At 42.4% G+C, this 21,788-nt stretch overlaps 1 protein-coding gene across 1 annotated transcript in view; it reads left to right on the top strand.

The window, feature by feature from the left end:
- Positions 1-14,936, top strand: part of CLNK (cytokine dependent hematopoietic cell linker) — a 204,081-nt gene extending 189,145 nt beyond the window's left edge. Inside the window, exons 18-19 of the mRNA XM_018049927.1 lie at positions 3,003-3,158; positions 14,161-14,936. Coding sequence (XP_017905416.1) covers positions 3,003-3,158; positions 14,161-14,307 — 303 coding nt within the window. The 3' untranslated portion in view covers positions 14,308-14,936. The remainder of the gene's footprint in view (positions 1-3,002; positions 3,159-14,160) is intronic.

Raw genomic sequence — 21,788 nt, 5'->3', positions numbered from 1 at the left:
AGATAGGGAAATTATTCTGGATTATCAGGGAAGGTTGACTATAATCACAAGGCTCCTCATAAGAGGGAGACAGGAGGCTCAGAGTCAGCCTTACAGAGCCATAAGGCAAGCACTGGTGGCAGCTTCTAGAAGCTGGCAAAGGCAAGAAAATACATTCTCCCCTAGAATCTCTAGAAGGAACACAGCCCTGCTGGCACCTTGATTTAAATCCAGTGAGTACCATACCAGACTTCAATCCCCAGAACTGTAAGAGAACATATGTGTGTGTTAGTCCATTGAGTTCATTCAAATTTGTTATAGTAATAGTAGGAAATTAATACATCTGATAACAAAGTATCTTGAATGTATTGAACGTATTAGGAATTAGCAAAACTATCTCATTCTCTAGATAAGGCAGCCAAGGCTAAGGTTTCAATTACAAGGTGGAGAAAGTGCCAGAACCTGTATTAAAGATCAGTGCTGTTTTCAAAAGATCACAGCAGCCTCTAGGAGCCACTGTAGTTCTTTATTTTCTAGAAGGGACTACAAAGGACTCATAGGTGGCTGGGTGGTGCTTGCCTCGAGGACTCTCCCTTCCCTCTCCCCGAGGAATCCCACACACGGCTGACCTCTGCTGCGTCTAATGGTGGCACGGTCGTGCCCGCTCCAACCCTGTCTCTTCTTGGCTAATCAACCATGACACTCCCTGAGTCTCTTTCCCAAGGGAAAAATAGCTCTTAGAAGACCTACTTCCAGGAGCCCCTTGTGTGGATGGTGCTAGAAGGGCAATGTACATGCCATATAATGTCCTTCCCACTACATTTGGGCATTTTCAAGGCTCCCTTTCCTCCCCTTCTGTGTGCCTGTTTCCCAAAAAGCTTTGAGAAAACAGAATCTCAGTTGAATGACTTCATATTTTCCTATTTGGTTTGTCTCAGTTTTGTCAAAACATGTTTCCCATTTATGTAAGATAATTTAATTCAAATTGCAGGGTTGCCCAAATTCACTGTGACAAACTCATTGCCGAGTGTTAAATGATAAACCCCCAAACCAGCCACATGTCTTGGCCTCCTCTCACTTTCTAATCTTTGGCAATGTTCTATGCTTGAGTCTTAAGGCTTTAATTATGGCCAAATGTTTTTGGCAGAACAGGTTCCAGAAAATTCCTTAAACTCACATTATGCACTTGGAGATTGGTGTATTTATAGCAAGAATATGGCCTTGGCTTTTTAGTATTCCGTTGATTAGCTGTAATGTGTCAGGGGATCCACTTAGATAACTAGAACCTAATTCCCTTACCTGTAAAATGGGGATAAAATATCTCCTCAAACCTTATATAAGGATCAAATAAAATCTGTATAAAGTGCTTGGCATCTTGAGAGCAGTTTTCAGTAAACCTTAGCTGCCAGCATCATCATGACATCACTATAGTTTTATAGTATTATTTATAAATTTAATATACTTATAGTGATATTATAGAGTATTATAATCATTATTATATATGCATGTATATAATATCTATAAACATATAGAAATGAAATATAGTCAACAGAGGAGATAATTACAAATATAAATTACATATATAACACCTATCACATAAAGAATACATTGTACTGTATATATTAACTAGATCTACTCTACATATTTATAACTACATATCCAACAATCAATGCAATTACAGTTAAAGATTTTTCAGTATTTTTCCTCATATAACTGACATGATGTAGCCACAGAACTAAGCCTTATATGTGTACCTGTTCAGGAAGATTGCTCCATTTCTTAGCCTTTTATGACCAGATCTTCATCCTGAGCTACTCCCCAGGGTGTGCCTGATTATTTGATATTATATGTATAGCTTGTCTAGTTACAGCCTTCAGACCATTTCACTCTGTGGGCTTTCTTTTGGAAACCTCCGCTGTCCCCCCTTGGCTTCTGTGACACTGAAGCTTCTGAGTTTCAGTCCATCTCTGAGACATCAACTTGGAACATTTTTTGTCTCCTCTGCTTTGCCCTGCACTTCCTGTCACCTCATCCCATGCTCTATTTTCTATTTCTCCTTCATAAAGTCTTTCCACTTACTTTGACATCAGTGACTGAAGCCATCTCCCCATGTGGAGGATCAGCGTCAATGCTCAAATCCTCTCCTACTCAAAGCCTGCGGTGGTTCCTACTGTCTCTAGAATAATACCCGGAACATTAACAAAACAGGAAATGCGTGAACCCTGGCAGATGGAGGAAAGCACCCCTAGAGAGGGGAGGAAAGGGAAGTCAGAGGGGGTGGCTTGTGCAAATGCTAAGAACCTGAAAGCAAGATGGTGCCCCTGGGAAATGGTAGCTTGACCAGCACCATCATCCCAGGGCTGGAGGCTGCAGGAGTGACCAAGATAAAACTGCAGGAGAGTCTGGTACCTTGGTCCATGAAGATCATGTGATAGTTGTAGCCATGGCACTGAGGACAGAGGGAGATATTGGAAGATTTGGAAGAGGAGGGTGTTGTGATCTGAATGGTCCACTTCTCACAAAATGACAACAACCCCTAGACACGTTGTTGTTCAGTCACTTAGTCATGTCTCTTTGCAACACCACGGACTGCAGCCCTCCAGGATTTCCTGTCCTTCACTATTTCCTGGAGTTTGCTCAAACTCATGTCCATCAAGACAATGATGCCATCCAACCCTCTTATCCTCTGTTGTGCCCTTCTCCTCCTGCCCTCAATCTTTACCAGCATCAGGGTCTTTTCCAATGAGTTAGCTGTTTGCACCAGGTGGCCAAAATATTGCAGCTTCAGCTTCAGCATCAGTCCTTCCAATGAATATCCAGGGTTGATTTCCTTTAGGATTGTATCCCTCAGTAAACACCTATTGAATTAAATTGAATAAAAAACTGGGTTGCCAGAAACTACGGCTTCTTGGGGATCTCAGGCACGCAGGCTTCACTGCTGTGCCTGTTGGGAGGGTGGATTCTGGTTATGAAGATCATTGTGAAAGGGGCTGGAAGGATCATTGTTCTTCCTTTTGCTTCAGGATGGTACCTTCTTGGTCCGAGATTGCTCTGCAAAATCCAGGGCGGAGCCCTATGTGTTGGCGGTGTTTTATGGGAACAAGGTCTACAATGTGAAAATCCGCTTCTTGGAGAGGAATCAGCAGTTTGCCCTGGGGACAGGACTCAGAGGAGATGAGGTGAGTATAACCCGATGGCTTCCCTTTTGCAAGCAAAGGACAGCAATAAGGGGAGCTTTGAAGGCGTTCATAGGGATTCTCTAGTGGCTCAGACTACAAAGAGTCTGCCTGCAATGTGGGAGACCCAGGTTCGATCCCTGGAGAAGGAAATGGCAACCCCCTCCAGTATTCTTGCCTGGAAAATCCCATGGATGGAGGGGCCTGGTTAGCTGCAGTCCACAGGGTCGCAAAGATTTGGAAACAACTGAGCAACTTCACTTTGGGAGATGCTGGCTGAGTCACTCCCAAATCCCCATGACTGCAGATCAGAGAAGAGCCGCCCTGGAGGTACAGAATGTAATCTAATCCTTCCAATTCCTTCCACAACCATCCTCGCCCATGTCTTAGCTCACAGGACCCACAGCCAATCCTGACCTTTCCATACACCCTCTCTCCTGCTTGGCCCATTAAAGAAAACTCATTCTGTAACACACATCTCCATCCTGCCTGCCAGGAAGCCTTGCCTGAGACCCATGTTAATGCCACACTCCTTCCCCACCCAGTGCTGAACTCACACTGCAGCCATCTCTGGCGACATCAGCAGTACTGGCATTAGGAATCAGTAGGTGTGTGTCCCCACATTGACCGTGGGCTCAGTCACTGCATCCAGTGCTACGCTGAGCGTGACCAACCTCGGTACATGTCTGCTGAGAGGCAGCAAGGTGCAAGAATGACTCAATTAAAGCATTCATTAGTGACTGAATAAATAGATCAGAGAGAAAAGGGAGAGGAGATTGATTTCTGCTATGTTTATGCTAGGCCTGGTCTGTCTGCATTATCTTATTCTAACCCTCAGCAGCTCTTTGATAGAACAGTGGTTCCTATCTTAGATGTAGGGAAACTGAAGCTTAGGAAATTAAGTCGAGGGCTAGAGATGCACAGGTGGTGAGAGGGCAGAGAGAGGTCGTTCTTTCAACTCTTCTAGAAGGAAGGTAGGAAGGAGGGAGGGAGGAAAGAGAAGGCAAGATAGGGTTCAAGTTCTATCCCCATTTACTAAGTGTGTGAACTCAGGCCAGTCACTTCACTTCTCTGGGCTTTCAGTTCAGTTCAGTTGTTCAGTCGTGTCCGACTCTTTGTGACCCCATGAACCACAGCACACCAGGCTTCTCTGCCCATCACCAACTCCTGGAGTCCACTCACATTCATGTCCATCGAGTCGGTGATACCATCCAACCATCTCATCCTCTGGCATCCCCTTCTCCTCCTGCCCTCAATCTTTCCCAGCATCAGGGCCTTTTCAAATGAGTAAGCTCTTAGCATCACGGTGGCCAAAGTATTGGCCAGCTTCAATATCAGCTTCATTCAGCTTCAACATTAGTCCTTGCAATGAATACTCAGAACTGATCTCCTTTAGGATGGACTGGTTGGATCTCCTTGCAGTCCAAGGGACTCTCAAGACTCTTCTCCAACACCACAGTTCAAAAGCATCAATCCTTCTGCACTCAGCTTTCTTTATAGCCCAACTCTCACATCCATACATGACTACTGGAAAAACCATAGCTTTGACTAGATGGACCTTTGTTGACAAAGTAATGTCTCTGCTTTTTAATATGCTGTCTGCTGCTGCTAAGTCACCTTAGTCGTGTCCGACTCTGTGCGACCCCATAGACGGCAGCCCAAAAGGCTCCCCCATTCCTAGGATTCTCCAGGCAAGAACACTGGAGTGGGTTGCCATTTCCTTCTCCAATGCTGTCTAGGTTGGTCATAACTTTCCTTCCAAGGAGTAAGCATCTTTTAATTTAATGGCTGCAATCACCATCTGCAGTGATTTTGGTGCCCCCCAAAAATAGTCAGCCACTGTTTCCACTGTTTCTGTGGGCTTTAGGTTCTTCAAATATAAATGTTCTTTGCAAGTCTGGACTTCTGTAATTCAGTAATTCTCATGTACCCCCTTTGTTTATCTGTCGGTGTATGTTATAGGCTGAATTGTGGCCCCCTCCCAAACTCCTATGTGAAAATTCTAGCCCCCAGCACCTCAGAATGCGACTGAATTTGCAGACAGGGTCTTTTTGTTTGTTTCTGCTTTCTTTATTTATTTTGGCTGCATCAGGTCTTAGTTGAGGCCTGTGGGATCTTTTGTTGCGGCACATGGACTCTCTAGCTGGGGCACATGAGCTCCAGCGCATGCAGAGTCAGTAGTTGTGGTCATCGGGCTTAGTTGCCCCATGGCATGTGGGATCTTAGTAGCCTGTATGCATGCGTGCTAAGTCACTTCATGGTATCCTGACAAGGGATCAAACCCACGTCCCCTGCATTGCAAGGAGGTTTCTTAACCACTGGTCCACCAAGGAAGTCCCTTAGAGATGAGGTCTTTAAAGAGGTGACTAAGATAAAGCGAGGTCACTAGAGTGGCCTCTGACCCCATAGGCCTGTGTCCTTATGAGAAGAGGAGATTAAGACATAGAAACACACAGATACGCAGTCACAGAGAGAAAGGGGACATTTTCAAGCCAAGGAGAGAGGCCTTAAAAGGAACCAACCCTGCCAACATCTTGATCTTGGAATTCTGACCTCCAGGTCTGTGAGGAAATTAATTTCCATCATTTAAGTTCCCTCCCACCCTAGTGGGTGGTGCTTTGTTGTGGAAGCCCAAGAAAACTGCCACAGTAAGAAACCAGAACTGTCACACAGACACCTATTGTTCTCCAATAGGTATCAGAACGACTGATGCCACAGCTGCCAAAATGCTTCAGGAAGGCATGAGTGTGGACATCCCAGCTTAAACCCAGGGCCTGACCCAGAGTCCTTTTCTGAGAATCACACGTGGCTGGAGAGGGTGGTCAGCACTGGCCAGGCCACCGTGGGGTCAGTTCACCAGACTCTGCTCCAGCCTGGGAAAGTTTCGGCATAAAGGAGAACATGAGTGAATAAATAAATACATAAATAAATCTTCCAAATATTGCCAAGTAAGAAAGGGATCAAAAGGTTAAATTGCCAACATTCAATAGATCATGGAGAAAGCAAAGGAGTTCCAGAAAAACATCTACTTCTGCTTCATTGACTATGTGAAAGCTTTTGACTGTGTGGATCACAATGAACTGAGGAAAATTCATGGGCATACCAGACCACCTTACCTCTCTCCTGAGAAATCTGTATGAAGGTCAAGAAGCAACACTTAGAACCAGATATGAAACAACTGACTGGTTCAAAGTTGAGAAAGGAGTATGACAAGGCTTTATATTGTCACACTGCAAGTACATCATGTGAAATGCCAGGCTGGATGAATCACAAGCTGGAATCAAGATTGCCAGGAGAAATATCAACAACCTGAGATATGCAGATGAAACTACTTTAATGGCAGAAAGTGAAGAGGAACTAAAGAGCCTCTTGATGAGGGTAAAAGAGGAGAGTGGAAAAGCTGGCTTGAAACTCAACATTGAAAAGACTAAGATCGTGGTATTTGGCTGCATCACTTCATGGCAAATAGAAGGGGGAAAAGTGGCACAGTAACAGATTTTATTTTCTCAGGCTCCAAAATCACTGCAGACGGTCACTGCAGCCATGACATTAAAAGATGCTTGTTCCTTGGAAGGAAAGTTATGACAAATCTAGACAGCATAATAAATAGAGGGACATCACTTTGCTGACAAAAGTCTGTACACTCAAAGCCTATGGTTTTTCCAGTAGTCGTGTACAGATGTGAGAGCTGGATCATAAAGAAGGCTGAGTGCTGGAGAATTGATGCTTTTAAACTGTGCTACTAGAAGACTCTTGAGAGTTTCTCAGACTACAAGGAGATCAAACCAGTCAATCCTAAAGGAAGTCAACCCTGAATATTCATTGGAAGGACTGAGACTAAAGCTCCAATACTTTGACTAGCTGATTCACTGTAAAAAACAAACAAACAAACAAACAAAAAATCCTGATGCTGGGAAAGACTGAAGGCTAAAGGAGAAGGGGGTGGTAGAGGATGAGATGGTTAGATAGAATCATTGACCCAATGAACTTGAATTTGAGCAAACTCCTGGAGATAGTGGAAGGCAGAGGAAAGTGGCATGCTGCAGGCCATGGGCTCACAGGGTTGGACATGACTTGGAAGCCACCCTTAGAGACTGAACAGCAACAAAAACAAAGGGTTTCAGCAAAACTAAAAAGAGGAGTTGCAGCTATTTCCTTTTGTGATGAGGATTAGTGAGTAAATGAATGTCGAACACTAAGAACACTACCTGGGACATATCAATAAATGTTAGTCATTATTATTTTTTTATTATTCTGACTGGGTCATGGTGATAACTAGGACATAGTTCCCCTTAGGTCCAGAGAGTGTGTGCCTGCTCAGCCATGTCTGACTCTTTGTGACCTTATGGACTGTATAGCCAACTAGGCTCCTCTGTCCATGGAATTTTCCAGGCAGGAATACTGGAGTGAGTTTTCATTTCCTACTCCAGAGGATCTTCTTGAGCCAGGGATTGAACCCACGTCTCTTGTGTCTCCTGAACTGGCAGGCAGACACAAGATTCTATACCACTGTACTACCTGGGAAGCCCCTGGGTCCAGATACCTATGGTTAATGGAATTTCCCAGTTCAATTTCCCTTTATTCTTCTGTGTCTTATGCCAGCGCATAGAATTTCTCATTTACGAAAAAAAAAAATGACTTATCTGACTCTGACTTTAAGTGCTTGGGATTCCTTTTCCTTAGAGAATACAAGAAATGGAAATCACGTTCCCTAAAATGTCCTGGGCTCTTTCTGAGCTGCTGTTTTCATTTGCTCTCACCTTTGAAAACACTCTGGAAAGGATGTGTTATTGAACCCCTTTTACCAGTGAGGGCACAGCTTTTTCCAAGCTAACTTTGGTCTGCCTGTGAAAGAGGAAACAATGACCCTATGATAACTTCCTAATAGTGTTGAATCAGGTTGCCAGCCAGTTCACTGCCGGCCTCAGCAGGTGAACAGTTGTCATCCTGACCACCCTTGGATTAGACCATCAGCTTCCAGATGAACGGCTCTAATTATCGCTACCAAGGACCCCTTAAGAATGCAAATGCGTTGGGTTGGCCAAAAAGTTCGTTCAGGTTTTTCCATCCCATCTATGGAAAAACCCAAATGAAATTTTTGGCCAAGCCAGTATAAATGACTCACTTTTCTTACATCTGAAACACTGTAAGTCAACTATACTTCAATGAAAAATAATTACATAAAATCAGAATAATATATCATTTTCCTAGATTTTTACAATATTTATAGTACTTTTAGGCCTAAAATCTTATAATATTTTGAATTTTTTTCTCAATTTATGAAAATTTTCATTTGTAGAACCTAAAAAATGCAAATGCTTAAGAGGACTCTTTTTGTGTTATAATGGAATTTTCTCCTCTCATGCATCTCCCATACAAGTCTCCTTTTCATGTTTATTTCACACTTACATCATTTATTATGCACAGACACTATACTGTGCAGTTAACAATTATTAATTAACTTGATCAATTGGATCCTCATAGCAACCCTTAAGGTAGGTGCTATCAATAGCACCAGGTAACCGACAGGGAAACTGAGGCGCAGAAGCGTGAAGTCACTGGCCCACAGACGTGTGCGTGCATCCATACTAAATCGCACAGCCACTGTCCCACTATTTTCAACCCCATGGACTGTAGCCTTTCAGGCTCCTCTGTCCATGGGATTTTCTAGGCAAGAATATTGGAGTGTTTTGCCATTTCCTTCCCCAGGGGATCTTCCCCACCCAGGGATCAAATCCAAGTCTCCTGCATTTGGCAGGCAGATTCTTTACCACTGAACCACCTGGGAACCAGGGCCCACAGACACAGCTGGGGTTCAATATAGTCTGCAAAAATATTGCCTGTCTCACATAGCCTCAGGCAGCATCATAACAAATGCAAATGATCCCCAACCCGTTTGAAAATGACCTAGAAATTCAGTTGAAAATTAGTTAACACCTACCTGGAGCTTAGTGTGAGCCAGACGCTGGGTGAAGAATCACAATTTACAGGTGGTTCTTCCTGCCTGTAAAGGGGGGATGACCTAGATTGCTCTCAGTTCCACCACATTTATCATCGTTCTATTGAGCCCTTTGCCTTTAGGAGAAAGAATCTCCCATTGCTAAGAAAAGATGAAAGAATTTCCTGCAGCAAGGCTTTGCTCAATGAAAATCAGCTACTAGCTGTTTTATCCGGTGCTTGAATAAAGTAGCATCTTAGCTGACTCTGCAGGAGAACTGTAATGAGGCACAGGGTTTTCAAGGATCATTTTGATTTCCTGTGGCTTGTCGGCTGTTTTGCAAACTGTAGACTTTAACTCTGCATACAGTGCAGGGTCACCTCTAACAGGGGAGCTATTTTGAGAGTAAGATGAGATGATGTAAACAGGGTTCTAGACACATAGAGGGAGGCAGGTGGTTAGTAAGTACCGCTTCTGCCTTCAATGATTCCCTAAAGTCCTTTCACTGGATCTGTGCACCCTGAGTTTGAATGGAAAGCTCACAAAGGGCCATAACAGTTGCAGCAGCCTGGTCTGGTCCCCCAGGAAGGCACGGCTTGTCGACACCTGTCACAAGCACAGAGGTAAGCAAATCCACATAGGCCTGCAAAGAATGAGCGTAGGAGGGTCCCAGTTGCAGCATATTATAAAGTTGGGTCATTCTGTTAGCCATGTGACTAGCAATTCATGTCTGAATTTAGATTTAGGGAGCACCGGGAGCTTCCTGTGGCTGCTGTAACAAAAGACCACAAAATTGGTAGCATAAAACAACAAATACGTATTCTTTTGAAGCTCCAAAGTCCAGAATTTTGCAACCAAGGTATTGGCAGGTTACGCTGCTTCCGGAGGCTCTGGGGGAAGATCCTTTCTGCCTCTTCCAGCTTTTGGCAGTTGTCAGCAAACCTTGGCTTCCTTGGCTGGTGGCCACATCACTCTGATCGCTGCCTCTGACGTCACACTGCCTCCTCGTCTTCTCCAAGCGACTCTTCCTCTGGTTCTATCTCATGGGAATACATGTGATCGCCTTTAGGGAGAGCCTAGGTTGAACTCCTCTCTCAAGGTCTTCCTCTCAGGACTTCCCTGGTGGTCCAGTGGTTAAACATCCTCCTGCCCATGCAGGGGACATGGGTTCAATCCCTGGCCCGGGAAGACTCTACATGCAGAGGGGAAACTAAGCTCAAGAGTTGCAACTATTAAAGCCCACATCCCAGATCTCATGCTTCACAACAAAAGAAGCCACTGCAAAGAGAAGCCAGCACACAGCAACTAGAGAGCAGCCCCACTCACCACAACTCAAGAAAGGCTGTGTGCAGCAATGCAGACCTAGGAAAGCCGAAAATAATTAATTATTTTTTAAAAGACCTTCCTCTCAAGATCCTTAACATAGTCCCAACTTTTGTCATGCAAAGTAATACTTTTGCTTAGAAATATTCACAGATTTCAGGAACTAGGACACAGGATATCTCATGGAGGCCACTTTTCAGCCCACATCTCTCATTTGTTCAGTATTGGGCCACGTCTTCATTTTATGTCTACGTTATGCTAGATCTGATGCTTCATTCTGGGGACAGATAGCAGAGGAAGACAGGTCTCTGCCATCCAGGGGGAAACTCTGTTAATCTGTGCCCATCAATGCCTGCACCTAAGCAGGGCTATGATTTGAAATATTTAGCACCTGATAGAACACTGGCCCTGGACCCACCAGTGAGATGCCTACTTGTTAATAACCTGCAGAGCTCTACTTGCTGCCAAGGTTTAGAACTCACATCTGTCAACATTGCTGTGGAGTCTAGTAAAAAGAAGTGATCTGCAAACGCTCATGCTAAATTGCTGAAAATTATGATAGACATTTACTTGATAAAGTTTAAAGACTAAGAAACAGAGATAATTAATCAATGAGTTGATTTTTCACTTCTCAGGTCTGTTTCTCATCATTCTCTCTCTGCACCTCTCTCTCTCTTCCTCTTTTTCTCTTTTCTTCTATTATGCCCATGTGTGGATCCAAACAGAATGGTTAACCTTTCTGGAAGAGAAACATTGCCTATGGTTGGTATTTAGGGCAATTGCAAAAGGTTTAAACAAATTTTAATATCTAATATTAGGATGGTATTTACTGTCCTCCTGAAAAAGGGAATTTAATATAAAAGTTTTAAGAGCTCAATTATAATCTTTCTAAAAATTATCTTTAGAGTAATATGTCAGTTGTTGGCCTATCTCTGGAAGTCAGTAATGAGATGACAGAATAACTTACTATGCCCAGCTTGCTTCCTACTACTTGTTAAAACTACTATTTCATATCAAATATCATCCATGGAGTAGATTATAAATAATTAGTATTGAATTCATTATTTGGGGACTATCCTAGAGAAAATAGGAGTGAGATTACAAAGCAGGCATTTTTCCCTCTAAAGATTAATTCCAGAGAAAAAAGAGCCAAAATAGGGGAACAGATTATCTCTGTGAATACGTATAAGAATGTATTCACGCCAAGATATTCTTATAATATGGAACCAAAATACTAGATGTCTATACCAATCCCCGACAGAATTTGAATGTAAGTAATGGCTTTGTAACGTTGACAAAAATTCAAGTCTGGAGATTATTTCTATAGCACTTTATCCCTACATGAAAAGATCTATTTGGAGAGGGAATTCTTTTCCATCTGCCCCAACCTGAATGCAATGCATGAGTCTCCATGAGGACAGAGACCTTGACAATGTCATTCCCTCTTGAATGTCCCTCAGGCCTGCAAACATTCCTGTGCTGGGCAGAGGAAGGATGTACAGAGAATCAAAAGTGTTAGTCACTTCGCCATTCCTTTTTTCAGAGGATCTTCCCACCACAGGGATCGAAACTGGGTCTCCCACATTGCAGGCAGATCCTTTACCGTCTGAGCCACCAGGGAAGCCCAAGAGAATCAAAGTTGTCCCCCAACACAGGTCCCTCCTTCACTCAGCACCATCTGGACCCAGCTCTGTTGGAACACTGGGTTCATAGGCCATAGGTAAAGTTGCATCAGGGAAGAAACTGATACACATCCAGAAGAACCAGTTTGCATTCCTGGTCCTGCCCCCACTGTGTGACCTCTGAGGAAGTCACTCCCCACTCTGAGCTAGTTTCCTTAGCTCTTCAGGGAAGGTCCATTCCTGCCCTGCTCACTTCACAAAAAGTTACAAAAAGCAGGACTTCCTGTCTGTGTTCACATGTGCTCAACACCTGTCTTTGCACACGCATCTTCCTCTGCTCTTAGTATCTTTAAATCCACCTTGTCCACTTAACTCACCCACACTAAATAGCCCATCTCAAGTCTGTATCTTCCACAAAGCACTTCCTGATTCCTCTATATTTGAAACCACCTTCCCTTCCATTAAGTCACCCCATCACTTTATCTGTACATCTCTGGAAACATAGAAGTGCAACATTCTGCTAGTACCTGTTTATTGCATAAGAAATCCAGGTAAGAACACCAAGAACTACAAGGCCAAGCCCTGTGGTCATCAGTATTCTTCCTGATTAGTCTAGAATGCGTCAGAACAAGAGGGGTGTACAGGAGAGAGGCTTTACCACAGATGTTCCCATCAATTTACAAAGTGAAGTCAAGACGTGATCGTCCACATTTTAATTTGTCACAGTTGGGGGACAGGTAAGGGAGGCACCAGGGAGTCTCCATGGCTGACTGCAGTGTAATTAACCCATTTGCACTGCTTATCATAGGAACACATAACCACAGAGTGGAAACTGACCAGTATGACCTGATTCTGGTGAACAGTTCGTGGGTGGGAAGCTTTGAGAACTGCGGAGGGCTCACTTCTGGTCACCCGCCTTGTCTTAATCTTACTATTTATCATTCAAGAGATTCTTTGCTACATCCTTTTAAAGAAAAAACAAAAAAAAAAGATCAGCTTTCTCCAGGGGGAAAATGCGAGAGAGGAGGGACAAACTGGAAGACTGGAGTTGACACGTACACACTTCAGCTCTGTTCAGTTCAGTCGCTCAGTCGTGTCCGACTCTGTGACCCCATGAATCGCAGCACGCCAGGCCTCCCTGTCCATCACCAACTCCCAGACTTCACTCAGACTCACGTCCATCGAGTCAGTGATGCTATCCAGCCATCTCATCCTCTGTTGTCCCCTTCTCCTCCTGCCCCCAATCCCTCCCAGCATCAGAGTCTTTTCCAATGAGTCAACTCTTCACATGAGGTGACCAAAGTACTGGAGTTTCAGCTTTAGCATCAGTCCTTCCAGTGAACACCCATGGTTGATCTCCTTCAGAATGGACTGGTTGGATCTCCTTGCAGTCCAAGGGACTCTCAAGAGTCTTCTCCAACACCACAGTTCAAAAGCATCAATTCTTCGGCGCTCAGCCTTCTTCACAGTCCAACTCTCACATCCATACATGACCACAGGAAAAACCATAGCCTTGACTAGACGGACCTTACTACTATACATGAAATGTATAACTAATAAGGATGCACTGCAGAGCACAGGGAACTCTACTCCGTCCTCTGTAATGACCTATATGGGAAAAGAATCTAGAAGAATGGCTATAACCGATTCACTTTGATATATACCTGAGGCTTACACAGCATTGCAAATCAACTATTTGTTGCTATCATTGTTATTATTCAGTCACTCAGTCGTGTCCGACTCTGCAACCCCATGGACTATAGCATGCCAGTCTCCACTGTCCTCCTCTATCTCCTGGAGTTTGCTCAGATTCATGTCCATTGAGTCAGAGATGCTATCTAACCATTTTATCCTCTGTTGCCCCAATCTGCTTTTGCTTTCAATCTTTCCCAGCATTAAGATCTTTATCTCCTATACTCCAATCAACTATATTCTAAATCAACTATACTCCAATAATTTTTTTAAAATTGCTTCCTGATATACCTTTACAATCTTAAAGAAAAAAAAAAAAAGTCAAGTGAGTTACCCTCTTTCCTAAGTAAAATGAAGCATCTTAGGCTGTACTTTAACCTACACACACAAAGGTCCTAAATTTTCACTAACTTTCTCTTCTGTGTTTCAGAAGTTTGACTCGGTGGAAGCCATCATTGAACACTACAAGTATTTTCCTATTATACTTATTGACGGGAAAGATAAAACTGGGACCCACAGAGAGCAGTGTTACCTAACTCAGGCCCTCCCTGTCAACAGACACTTCTCACCTAGGTAGCCTGGTCATTGTTTCGTCTTCAGATCAGTGGATCCAGTGCTTCTATCATTTTTTCCTTTGTTTCAGAAAAGATTATTTTCTGTGGCTTCAAGGGATTACTTCTTTGATTTTGTAGAAGAAAAAAAAAAGCATTCTATCATGGAAACTGGAAAATCATCATGGTTTTGAAAGCTCACATCACAGAAGAAACATGTATAAGATGGATGTAAAAATAAAAAACTGGTTTTTAAAAAAATATCTTCCAAAGAAAAGAACTACAAACATGGTCATTATGCTCATGTTACAGATGACCAGCCAAGGCTAGAAGAACCTGTCGCTTCAGGGTTTGCAACTGGCTGGCACTTGACAAGTCTGGGTGAGAGTCCCGAAATCCATGATCCTTCTAGTACCTGGTGCTGTCCTCTTGATTTCAAAACTGTTTGGACTTGTGAATTCAGAATGTCTTTGTGACCCCTTATGTTAAAGATGTAGGTGAATGTTAGCTCTCCTTTATTTGTAATTCTAGAAATTTAATTATAGGTCAGGATGTGGTATGGAAAAAGAGATCACTTGTGAATACCACTTGAAGGACAGAAATCAGAAATGTTATTAATATGGTGTGATATGGCTTTCAGCATAGCTCAACAGGTAAAGAATCCTCCTGCAGTGCAGGAGACACAGGAAACATGGGTTCGATCCCTGGGTCAGGAAGATCCCCTGGAGGAGGAAATTGGCAACCCACTCCAGTATTCTCGCCTGGAGAATTCCATGAACAGAGCAGGCTATAGTCTGTGGGGTCGCAAAGAGTCAGACACAGCTGAGTGACTGGCGCATACAGGTATGAAATGACCACAGTACCATTACCAGCCTACTCTGTTTAGAGTAGCTTTAAGCCCAATGGAATTAACAAATTCATAGTAAGGGAGTAAGGGAAAGGCTGAGGGAAAGTAGAATTTTTATAATTTGGATTGTGGACTTCCATTCAAAGGGAAAGAACTGTTTTCAAATTAGTGCCAGTGTCTTACAGGAACTTTGTACATATCATGATATAGTTCCCCTCTCAATACTAAAAGGATTACATTTTATTCCTGTTTCATAACACAGATGAAGAAATAGGCTCAAAGACGTCATTGATGTTACTCCATATAATAGATCCCAGATTTTTATTATCATTGTGCCTAGTTTCATCCAAGCATATCTCCCCAGGTACATTCTCTGCCCTAGGCAATTTTATAATCAGGTTGAAAATTTTAAGAGAGACAGGAACAATTTGAAAATGCAGATTTACTCATGTTAAAATATATAAATAAACTCTTGTAGCAGTGTAAAGTTTATAAAAAAAAAGTGCTGATTGAAATTAATAGAACACCATGAACTTCAAAAGTTTTCAAAACCTACATGTGAAATACATGGAATATTTATGTAACTGTAGTTTAGTTTTAAGGCAGAAGTAAAGCCAGAAAGAATGAGAAGGGAAGAGATATCAAAGGAAACAATACAAGTGACATTTCCTGGGCAGCATGGAAACAGACTCTGCAGAGAGGACACGGGCTTGGGGGCAGAAAGAATCTTACCCTCACCTTGAAAAGCTATTGAAAGATTCCAGATAACTGATTCACTTCTTACTGGGGCCGTGCCATTCCATGTTGTGTTCTCAAAAAATGTTTCGGAGTCTCCTCAAGCATTGTTGTCAAAGTCCAAGAACATCAGGTGGCGGTTGCTATTGTATAGGCTTATGTTTTAAAAAATTCTTTATTTTTTCTTATTCATAAATGTATGTGATGAAGCTAAAATAAAAGAACCATCTTAAAATGCTCACAATGCTCATACATATGAACATTTTCTGGAAAGAAATAACTTTCTTAGTAGTGACAGAGGTTACTTCAAAGGAGTGGGATTAGGGGACCATGCTAGTTGAGTCTTCCAGAACTCAGATGCCAAGAGAGGAGTTAGATGTGCAAACATTTATTGGAAATAATGACTAAGAGAGATTGAAAGGAGGAGGGACAGGAGTAGGTGGGAAAGACTTCAGGCTAGACACCTGTGAGAGGATGAGGGAAGAAGAGAGGAAGAGGCAGAAGAGGCATCAGATTGAAACGCAGCTCTGGGAGGCGCTTGGTCAGCCTGTTGGCAAGATCAGAGCAAAGACTGCCCACAGAGGACAGAGCTTGTGTTGTGCAGAAATGGCCATGTCTCAGTAAACACCATGCGAAGTCATGGCCGGAGGCTACCCAGGAAAACACGATCTTCACATGCTCTGGGAGACCCAGAAGGTGATATCACGAGAGGCCAACAAATAACTTTTTACTCAGCAACTTCTTTCAAGAGCAATTCAAGGGGCTCGCCTCCATGCCTGCCACAGTGACATTCTGATTTTCAGTGTTGATTGTAATAAGGACATTTTGCTTGTAGTAGATGACTAAAGAATAAGAATATACAAATGTCAAAGGTACTTCATTTTTACAACAGTTTGTAAAGAAGGCAAGGGCAGGTATTCTTATCCATATTATAATTAAGGAAACTATATCTCCTTGGCCAAAATCTTAGAATGACCTACTTGTGGCTAGAACCAAAGTCTTCATACACAATTTTCCTATTCAGTGTCTACATATTTGTTGGATCTGTAATTGAAAGTTCAATGATTTGGGCTTAGCATGCCCAAATTTCAGAGTTTTAATCCCTTTTCAACCATTTTTTCAGTTGTCAAGTATCATTTGAAACCTAGCTTCAACACAGTAGGGGAATTTTAGCTTTATCTGATCATAGCAACTATTCATTCAAGATATTTCTTTTTGAGTAAATAATTTCCATTCTGGATCAATTTATATCTTCCTCATATTTAATAATATCTTGTTAAAAGCACTTGTTTGTGTATTGCATGTATATTTGTTACTAGGCATTCTTACAGATGTTGGAATAATAGTAGTGAATTAAGTGGGAGAAACAGACAATAAATAAGTATACGATGAATAAGACAACCTTAAGTTAGTTTCCCATTTCTTTGATGTGTTTTCTTGACACTTTTCACTAAGTGCTTGTGAGTGAGGCCAATATTAGATATTTTGATGAAACTCATTGAATTAGATTTTAAAAGTATTGAACCAGAAATTCTTAACATTTCCCAAAGAAAACTCCTCCTCTTGATATGTGTGTATACCCTTGTAACCATGTTATAGATTAACTCTTCTGCTCAAATTACTATAGAGGAATGAAATTTTAACCCACTGTCAAATTTAGTACATTGCTGGGGGTGTGTGTGTGTGTGTGTGTGTGTGTGTGTGTGTGTGTGTGTGTGTGTGTGTGTACATACATTTTTTATAAGATAGTCTATAAAATAAATGATGGGCACAGTATTTCTGCATAGACTTTTCTATCGAGTAATATTTGTTCTAGTTAAGCATATTTTTGGGTCTTTTTTTTTTCACATTACAACAGTACTAACGTTCAGTTCAGTTCAGTCATTCAGTCGTGTCCGACTCTTTGTGACCCCATGAATCGCAGCACGCCAGGCCTCCCTGTCCATCACCAACTCCCAGAGTTCACTCAGACTCACGTCCATCGAGTCAGTGATGCCACCCAGCCATCTCATCCTCTGTCATCCCCTCTCCTCCTGCCCCCAATCCTTCCCAGCATCAGAGTCTTTTCCAATGAGTCAACTCTTCGCATGAGGTGGCCAAAGTACTGGAGTTTCAGCTATAGCATCATTCCCTCCAAAGAAATCCCAGGGCTGATCTCATTCAGAATGGACTGGTTGGATCTCCTTGCAGTCCAAGGGACTCTCAAGAGTCTTCTCCAACACCACACTTCAAAAGCATCAATTCTTCAGCACTCAGCCTTCTTCACAGTCCAACTCTCACATCCATACATGACCACTGGAAAAACCATAGCCTTGACTAGATGGACCTTTGTTGGCAAAGTAATGTCTCTGCTTTTTAATATGCTATCTAGGTTGGTCATAACTTTTCTTCCAAGGAGTAAGCGTCTTTTAATTTCATGGCTGCAGTCACCATCTGCAGTGATTTTGGAGCCCAAAAAAATAAAGTCTGACACTGTTTCCACTGTTTCCTCACCTATTTCCCATGAAGTGATGGGACCAGATGCCATGATCCTAGTTTTCTGAATGTTGAGCTTTAAGCCAACTTTTTCACTCTTCACTTTCACTTGCATCAAGAGGCTTTTTAGGTCCTCTTCACTTTCTGCCATAAGGGTGGTGTCATCTGCGTATCTGAGGTTATTGATATTTCTCCTGACAATCTTGATTCCAGCTTGTGCTTCTTCCAGCCCAGCGTTTCTCATGATGTACTCTGCAAAGAAGCTAAATAAGCAGAGTGACAATATACAACCTTGACGCACACCTTTTCCTATTCGGAACCAGTCTGTTGTTCCATGTCTGGTTCTAACTGTTGCTTCCTGACCTGCATATAGGTTTCTCAAGAGGCAGGTCAGGTGGTCTGGTATTTCCATCTCTTTCAGAATTTTCCACAGTTAATTGTGATCCACACAATCAAAGGCTTTGGCATAGTCAATAAAGCAGAAATAGATGTTTTTCTGGAACTCTCTTGCTTTTTCCATGATCCAGCGGATGTTGGCAATTTGATCTCTGGTTCCTCTGCCTTTACTAAACCAGCTTGAACATCTGGGAGTTCATGGTTCACGTATTGCTGAAGCCTGGCTTGGAGAATTTTGAGCATTACACTTAGCTAGCGTGTGAGATGAGTGCAATTGTGCGGTAGTTTCAGCATTCTTTGGCATTGCCTTTCTTTGGGATTGGAATGAAAACTGACCTTTTCCAGTCCTGTGGCCACTGCTGAGTTTTCCAAATTTGCTTGCATATTGAGTGCAGCACTTTCACAGCATCATCTTTCAGGATTTGAAATAGCTCCACTGGAATTCCATCACTTCTACTAGCTTTGTTTGTAGTGATGCTTTCTAAGGCCCACTTGACTTCACATTGCAGGATGTCTGGCTCTAGGTGAGTGATCACACCATCGTGATTATCTTGGTCTTGAAGATCTTTTTTGTATAGTTCTATGTATTCTTGCCACCTCTTCTTAATATCTTCTGCTTCTGTTAGGTCCATATCATTTCTGTCCTTTATCAAGCCCATCGTTGCATGAAATGTTCCCTTGGTGTCTCCAATTTTCTTGAAGAGATCTCTAGTCTTTCCCATTCTGTTGCTTTCCTCTATTTCTTTGCACTGATCGCTGAGGAAGGCTTTCTTATCTCTTCTTGCTATTCTTTGGAACTCTGCATTCAGATGCTTATATTTTTCCTTTCCTCCTTCACTTTTCACTTCTCTTCTTTTCACAGCTATTTGTAAGGCCTCCTAAAGTAAATGAAAGCAAATATGTAATTAAGTGTCATATCTGTAACTGGGTATTAAGTTCAAAATATAGTTTAATTTTGTTTGATTCATGCTCTATTATCTCTCAAAGCCCTTTTGAAATCATAGTTAGAGTTAATTTATGAGAAATTTTCTAGAACAATTTTTGACATGTTAGATTTGAGAGATAAAGGCCAAAAAGACCTAATCTCTGTGCTGGAGGGTTAAAAGCCTGGCAGGCAAGATACACAGCATAGTTAAAATCATGCAGTGCAGAGTAGATTTGGTCATTGTCTTCCTTGAACCACTGCACTGGTAGGCCTGGGTGTAATCAAGGAAAACTGCCCAGGAGAGATGTCCAAGCAGAGAGTTAAAAAATGATGGCCTAAACTGCAAGTTTTAGAATTACAAAAACCTCATCAGTTGATTTTTGAGTATTCTTATCTTTGTTGTTGTTCAGTCACTCAGTCATGTTGGACTCTTTGAGACCACACAGACTGTAGCATGCAAAGCTTCCTTGTCCTTCACTATCTCCAGGAGTTTGCTCAAATTCATGTCCATCAAGTCAATGATACCATCCAACTATCTCATCCTCCACCACCCACTTTTCCTCCTGTCTTCAATCTTTCCTAGCATCAGGGTCTTTTCCAACGAGTCAGCTCTTCTCATCAGGTGGCCAAAGTATTGCAGGTTCAGCTTCAGCATCAGTCTTTCCAATGACTATTCAGGGTCAACTTCCTTTAGGATTGACTGGTTCGATTTCCTTGCAAAGGGATTCTCAAGAGTCCAACACCACAATTCAAAAGCATCCATTCTTTGGCACTCAGCCTTATCTGTGGTCCAACTCTCACATCAGTATGTGACTACTGGAAAAACGACAGTTTTGACTATATGGACTTCTGTTGGCAAACTGATGTCTCTGCTTTTTAATATGCTGTCTAGTTTCATCACAGCTTTCCTTTCAAGGATCAAGTGTTCCTTAATTTCATGGCTGCAATCCTTGTCCACAGTGATTTTTGAGTCCAAGAAAAGAAAATCTGCCACTGTTTACACTTTTTCCCATTCTATTTGCCATGAAGTGATGGGACCAGATGCCATGATCTGAGTTTTTTGAATGTTGAGTTCCCAGTCGACTTCTTCACTCTCCTCTTTCACTCTCATCAAGAGGCTCTTTAGTTCCTCTTTGCTTTCTGCCATTAGGGTGGTATCATCTGCATATCCGAGGTTGTTAATTCTCCCAGCAATCTTGATTCTAGCTTGTGATTCATCCAGCATGGCATTTCACATGATGCTCTCTGCATATAATTAAATAAGCAGGGTGACAGTGTATAGCCTTCACATACTCCTCTCCCAATTCTGAACCAGTCTGTTGTTCTGTGTTTGGATCTGACTGGTGCTTCTTAACCCACATACAGGTGTCTCAGGAGACCCTTTTCTTTAGGATGCTATTCTAGGTTATTCATGTAGTAGTGAAACAAACAGTAACTAACCTGTTGAATGGGTAAGTGAACACAGTAGAAATAGAGGCAGTTTCCCTGGGAAAGGACAGATGACTTATTAAGTGGGTTTGGGGAAGTTTCAACTATTAGTTGGAACCCTGTAGTACAGGTACCCGACAGTTAGCTTTTTTACTGTAATATTTATGCCTAACATTAAGTTTTTGATTGCTGAGGCACCCATTTCAAAGACATCCATGTCAGAAAAAAGCACATTGCCATCTACACCACTAGATAAAGAGCCAGGCTGCCCCACCAACATGTACCCCTTTCTGGAAAGTTCTGGTGGACCTAGATAACTGACTCTTTGACCCATTGCTTGCTTTTCCCTTCCTGTGCTTTAATTCTGCTCTTCTGTTTTAATTTCACCAATAAGGAGTGAACCCTCAAAGCCCCATGCACCACCTCATCAATCCCAATAAAAGCAGAGAGAGTCCCAGACCAACACATTCATTCTCTCTCTCCCCACCCCCAGGACCTTGCTAACTGGTCCAGGGTATGGCTCGTACCTCCAGGACATATGAGTAATAAACCTTGCTTTTTCAAAGTTCTCTTACAGTGGTTGCTAAGGTATGTCTTGCAATCATAAGAATCACAAGCCCTGGTACAGTCTCAGCATTGGCTTCAGTTGGGGAAATGTCTGTGAGGCTTACCACAAGTAGCCCAGAGGAGTGCCCCCTGCC

The sequence above is a fragment of the Capra hircus genome, chromosome 6, assembly GCF_001704415.2.
Source record: "Capra hircus breed San Clemente chromosome 6, ASM170441v1, whole genome shotgun sequence".
NCBI classification, from domain to species: domain Eukaryota; kingdom Metazoa; phylum Chordata; class Mammalia; order Artiodactyla; family Bovidae; genus Capra; species Capra hircus.
This window is presented reverse-complemented; position numbering and strand designations above follow the sequence as displayed.